Source organism: Anomaloglossus baeobatrachus, chromosome 6 (assembly GCF_048569485.1).
Source record: "Anomaloglossus baeobatrachus isolate aAnoBae1 chromosome 6, aAnoBae1.hap1, whole genome shotgun sequence".
Taxonomy (NCBI): domain Eukaryota; kingdom Metazoa; phylum Chordata; class Amphibia; order Anura; family Aromobatidae; genus Anomaloglossus; species Anomaloglossus baeobatrachus.
The window spans coordinates 472327802-472334509 of NC_134358.1; the positions used below are offsets into that span (position 1 = coordinate 472327802).

Genomic DNA, 6708 nt, shown 5'->3' on the forward strand with positions numbered 1-6708 from the left:
CTGGGTCTATGGCTGTTTTTCGATGAAGGACTGTGAACACCTACATCCTACTGTGTGATTAATAATGATGTAAAATAGTCCCTGCAATGATAGAAATGGAGGAAAATGGGATCTTTTAATCTGACTTGGCCACAATTAAAGAGGACAATATTATATAACTTCAATATCCTTTTGCATAAAAACATATGGCTTTGCTATAAAAATGACTGGAAAACAGTGAGCCATTAATAGCCTGCGGACTGATTTATTCCTTATTGTTCTGCTGCTTAGTCACATGGCCCTGGCAGCCAATAGGAGGCCAGTCCTGCCTGCAACTTATTAGGTGACTGTACTTCTTTGTAGGACCAAGTTGTTACATGAAATCTGCAGTTTCATAATTTCAGCAGGTCCTGCTCTCATCATAGCAATGACGACTTCTGGGACTCTGAGCAATTATTATGTGGACTCGTTCCTGATCCATGAGGGCGAGGAGCTGGTGCAGTCTAGGTTTGCTTCTGGCTCCTTAGATCAAGCACCAAGACAGTCTGCACTGGGGGCTGAGCACCCTGAGTACACTCCATGCAGCTTTCAATCTAAATCGTCCATGTTTAGCAGCCCCTGGAATCCAGTGCACCACCCTCAGCCTGCCAGTAATGTCTCCAGCGTGTACCACCCCTATGTGCACCACCAGGCGCCCATTGCCTCTGATGGCAGGTACCTGCGCTCCTGGCTGGAGCCCATGGCCGGATCACTGTCCTTCCCAGGCTTAGCCTCCAGCAGGCACTACGGCATTAAACCTGAGCCCCTCTCAGGCAGGAGGGGGGACTGTACCACGTTTGATGCTCACACTCTGTCTTTGTCTGATTATGCTTGTGGCTCTCCTGCTGACAGAGAGAAGCAAAGTAACGACGCTGCCTATGCTGCCAACACTGGAGAGAACCTAACAAATGGGGAAAAGCCTCCTATTGACCCAAGTAAGTCTACTGCGATCATTGATGAGCTGTGGAGGCCAGCAAGGATCTTATAGTGTGCAGATAGCGATGGTGGAGGAGAGGAGGCTCCTCAGGCCTCTACATGACAGAATATATCACAGAATACACCAGAAACGAGGACAAAGTTTGTGGCCTGGCATCTAAGAGGAATCATTCATGGTTCCAGAGCAATGGCGGCTCACAATGCACAGACATGGACCATCAACGAGGGGCTATAGGAAAGCATTTACAGCTATGTGGGCGTGGGCTAGTATATATCAGGACAAATTGCGTGTAAATTCACGGGTTAGTCAGAGTATTGTTATAGATTAATGGAATATGGTGTTTACTATGACGTTTTATATTTAAGGAATATTTATAACATATTATATTGAAGAGTAGTCTTGGGATATGGTCGCATATAGCAGCAGTATGGGCTCGTAAATGGCTCTGGAAGCAGGTTATGTAAGGTACTGATCAATATCTATTATCTATCTATTATCTATCTATCTACAGTATATATTAATTTATCTATTTATCTATCTATTATCTATCTACAGTATCTATCCCTATATCTATCTATCTATCTATCTATCTATCTATCTATCTATCTATCTATCTATCTATCTATCTATCTATCTAGCTAATCTATCTATTATCTATCTATCTATTTACAGCATCTATCTATCAATCAATCTATCTATCTACCTATCTACCTATCTATTATCTATCTATCTATCGATCGATCTATCTATCTACCTATCTATCTACCTATTATCTATCTATCTATCGACAGTATCTATTTATCTATCTATATATCTATCTATCTATCTATCTATCTATCTATCTATCTATCTATCTATCTATCTAGCTACAGCATCTATCTATCTCTATCTATCTATCTATCTACAGCATCTATATATCTATTATCTATCTATCTATCTATCTATCTATCTCTCTATCTATCTATCTATCTATCTATCTATCTATCTATCTATCTATCTATCTATCTGCAGTATCTATCTATGTATCTATCTATCTATCTATCGCTTTATCTATCTATCTATCTATCTATCTATCTATTATCTATCTATCTATCTATCTACAGTATCTACAGTATCTATCTATCTATCTATCTATCTATCTATCTATCTATCTATCTACATTACATAGACTGTTTCTAGAACCAATTTATATATAGTAGTATGTGTGCTCGTTTCTCAGCCATAGACCATACATGTTATATCTAACAATTTATGCAGTAATGCAGAGCATATATGTTACATTGGACATATACATGGTATGCATTAATCTAGCATCTGATATTGATGCATGTTATGGCTTGTACAGGACACTGTTAGCAGTCAATGTGTTGATCAGTATGGATTATAGCATATTGAGTATTAGTAATAACCTTTTCATTGACGCTGTGAATATGTATAATGTGCATAAAAATAAATAAATATAGCACTCTGTATATTCATCCATTTGAAAATACTACAGAGTATTGGCCACAGTCCTTGTGTTGGTAGTAGGGTACATATTGCTTAGGGCATTGATAGCTGTCTATATTTGAATGCTTTTTTTTTGGGTGGGGGGCATTGATACTGTAGTAATTGATACAAGGGGCAAATATTGTTTAGGAGATGCATAAATATTTTGGGGAATGGTTTTGATTTTGATAATTGTGTTAATTAATTAAAAAGGACATTGATATATATATATATATATGTATATATATATATATATACATACATATATATCTATATATAGATATATATTTATATCTATATATATATAGAGAGAGAGAGAGAGAGAGAGTTATATAAATATGTTAATAGGTAGGGTATATATAGTCAAAGCATATACAGAGCATTTAAATTATTGACTTTTTACTGACGTGTATAGGATAATAAAGTAATGACCATAAAAAAATATACATATTTTCACAAATATCCTCTCTTTCTAGATAATCCAGCTGCTAATTGGCTCCATGCAAGATCCACCAGGAAAAAAAGATGTCCCTATACCAAGCATCAAACACTGGAACTTGAGAAGGAGTTTTTATTTAACATGTATCTTACCAGGGACAGGAGGTATGAGGTGGCCAGACTGCTGAACCTCACGGAGAGACAAGTTAAAATTTGGTTCCAAAACAGAAGGATGAAAATGAAAAAAATTAATAAGGATCGATCAAAGGACGATTAAATCCTATAAAATGGAGCCACAAACAATAGGATGCTACTGTATGGGGCCTCATGTGTTTCTCCATCCTGTATATCATGCTAACAAATCAAGTACCACCACAGCCTTGGTTAACCAGAGCTATCCAAGAGGTACTTCATTTCTTAAATTATTTTATGAACAACACAAAGGGGCATTAGGGGAGGGCTGGGATACAAGTAATCTACCTGCTCTGCTCTACAAGTAAACTACCTTACCATTGTGCACAACTATATACTGACTATACAGACTAGCTCTAAAGATGTAGGGTTTATTCTAATTATTATTATTATTTTATTATGTGTTCTCTGGGCAGCCTCTGCTGCTATACTTGAATCATGTGTTTTATTTTAGTTGTGTATTTTAGTTATGTGTTTGGATGTCGTACAAAACTAGGACTACATTGAACTCAGGTTGTTTTAATATAATGCTAGGTCTTTAGTACCAGCCTGCAATGTTATTAGATTTCCCCTATATCTGGTCAGCTCACCTGCAATTGATATCTAAAGAATCAACCTCAGTTATTGGCAATCACAGGATCCAACAATCTTTAATGAATTGTAGAGATGTATATATGGGTTATCGTCCACAAGGAAATATGCAGGAGGTGGGATGAAGTTGGGGGGTCTGAAATATTCTGGAGCCCTGGATATTTTTTTTTGTTATTGGGGGGATCTACATATATGTGGATTAATATATATATATGGTGAGTGAAGGTTTTACTACCTATGGCTTGTGTTATGTTCGTGTTCACTGTATTGGAAGTAAAATTTATTAAAAATAAATTATATACAGGAAATAAAAATAGAAATACATTGGGTATATTTCTATCTCTAAACAATACAAATAATTTATGCTGAACCTACTATATATTTGAAATAGTTACCTCATGACCTGTTGACCAAATTGTTGTGTTCAAATTATATTTATCTTTTTTTTTTGTTTGTTTTTTTTTTGTTTTAAATAAAAAATATTTTTTTGTTAGTTGTGATATCGCATTTTATGTCCTTTGGTAAAAAAAAAAAAAAAAATGAGAGAGATCAAGATTATTTCAGGTTTTGTTTTTTTTTGTGTGCTTGTTTTCCATTTGAAGTCTATAAATTAATCTGTATCTGTCTGTTCATGGATATACAAATCTATATATTGTATATCCATATAATACATAGATGTATATACATAGAGGCATACATATATTAGGTGGTTAGGTTGTGTTATTTGTGTTTTCCATGTCATTTTAGGTAAGTTAAGATGGTGCACTAATTAAACATGTAATTTCGGCATTCATCTCTTATATACCGGCATACCTGCCATTCTATATAGCATTTTATCAGGAACTTAACGTTTTTAATTTATTTTAAATATAGAGAGTATTACCCACATATAAGGATATACACATGCCACACACACATATATACACACCACACATACAGAAATATATACAGACACAAATACAAACACACCACACACATATACACACTACATAAATACACACAAACATACAAACACAACAGATACACATGCATACCAACACAAATAATAATATTTTTTATTTACATAGCTCAAACATACTCCGCAGCATACACATATGTGTATGCTGCGGAATGTGTTTGACCTATGTAAATAAAAATTACTATAAAAATACAAACATCACATACATACATCACACATACACATATATGGACACACACACACACACACACACACACACACACACACATACAAACACACCACACACATATACACACTACATAAATACATACAAATATATACCCACACACATATACACATTACATACATAAAAAATCAGCTATACATACAAACACATTACACACTCATAAAAAAAAAATATATATACTAATCCCACATAAACTTTATACATACAAACACACACACACACACACACACACACACACACACACTAAGGTATTTATTTATATTTTCAGGCACGCATGCTTTCTTAGATCAAGAAATCAAAAATTGGGTTAGTACTTGCTCCTTTTGTGCTAAAAAAATGTAGGCTTCAGCATAAACATCATACTTTAAAGCATTTTCTTACACAGAAATTACATAGTTTGAAAGCAAAGGTGGTAAAACAGCTCAAATCAAGAAACAAGTCCAGACACAGGCAGAGGATGTCGTGCAGGAAAACTCTGGGCCATATAGTGCAATAAAAGAAAATTACTGCTGTAGCCATTTATGGAGTGTAAACCGCTCCAGGGTCCTCAGCAAGACCTGGGGGACATGCCAGATTGGTACAAGTCTACTGCTGATAAATAAAACAAAAAAATAATAAAAAAAAATAATATATATATATATATATAGATAGATAGATAGATAGATAGATAGATAGATAGATAGATAGATAGATATAGTTGAATAGTCGAGGCTGCATTTGTTTCTATATAGCTGCGAGAAAAATTGTAATTGACCCTTTGTAAAAATGAGAGCAGCAGAAGAAATAATTGCAGCCTTTCCGGAGAGCGGGCTGTTGGGACGCCCTCTGTTGTTTCAGACAGAAAGGAACTTCAAAGAATGGTCACAAAAAGTGTGTAATATATGGCTGGTCTGCAAACTGTCTGGAATTCGCCTCCTAATGACTTTATAGCTGTCCAGCCGCAATTAAGATTTTCTACAGAAGCCTTTTCATTTGTTTTGTCTGGCGGATTGAGATAATGCGAAGAGCGGAAATAACTGTCTTTCATTGTTCCGTAACACTCAAAATTCTAGCTTTGTGCAAGTTCTTCTTGCAAAATAACTTAGGATGCCTAAATACAGCCACCTAAACTAGGAGCGCCATTTTAACAGACACTAGTTGGTTAATGTTCCAAGTACCTGCACATAATATATGTCACCAGCAGATGGCAGCATAACTCCACAAAACGAATTGAATTGTGTTTCTGTGCTTGGTCTGCCATTTATTCTTGAGGAGCAAAATATATATTTATACACATTCATATTTTCCAATACTTTTTTCAAATGTAATGATTGTGAGAAACTGTTATAAGTTAAATATTTTTATACATTTTAGAGAGCTCACTGTATTTTTTAGACACAAAACAAGCAAGATTCCGATTTTCATTTTTCGTCTTCGAAAAACTTGCTTACATTGAGACTTTCACTTTTAATATCTATCTATCTATCTATCTATCTATCTATCTATCTATCTATCTATCTATCTATCTCATAACCTACGGCCTAGCTTTAAACTGTGAAATGTTTCTTATGGTAAGTCATAGGAATGGGTTTCGTGGGGAAAAAAATATAAAAATAAAAGGTATATATATATATATATATATATATATATATATATACATATATATTATAATAACATAAAAAAGGTATATATATGTATATATATATATATATATATATATATATATATGTATATAAAAAAATAAAATATAATCTCAAAATCTCAGTATCTTTATTTTTAGCATATAATTTTTATGATATCTTTGGATGTTGGTCTTTTTTTTCTTTTTCATGTATGTTTATACTTTTCTCGTATTTCAATATTATGTATCATACATTGGAT

At 34.2% G+C, this 6708-nt stretch overlaps 1 protein-coding gene across 1 annotated transcript; it reads left to right on the top strand.

Moving 5' to 3' along the window:
- The first annotated feature begins 336 nt into the window (after positions 1 to 336).
- Positions 337 to 4085, top strand: HOXA9 (homeobox A9). The gene is made up of 2 exons (XM_075316690.1): positions 337 to 953; positions 2920 to 4085. The coding sequence occupies exons 1-2, from the start codon at positions 407 to 409 to the stop codon at positions 3156 to 3158; spliced, it is 786 nt and encodes a 261-aa protein (XP_075172805.1). The 5' UTR covers positions 337 to 406; the 3' UTR covers positions 3159 to 4085.
- Positions 4086 to 6708: the final 2623 nt, after the last annotated feature.

Coding starts and splice junctions, on each gene's coding strand:
- HOXA9 (XM_075316690.1), top strand. CDS start 407: ATGACGACTTCTGGGACTCTGAGCAATTATTATGTGGACTCGTTCCTG. Junction 954..2,919: donor AAAGCCTCCTATTGACCCAA/GTAAGTCTACTG, acceptor CTCTCTTTCTAG/ATAATCCAGCTGCTAATTGG.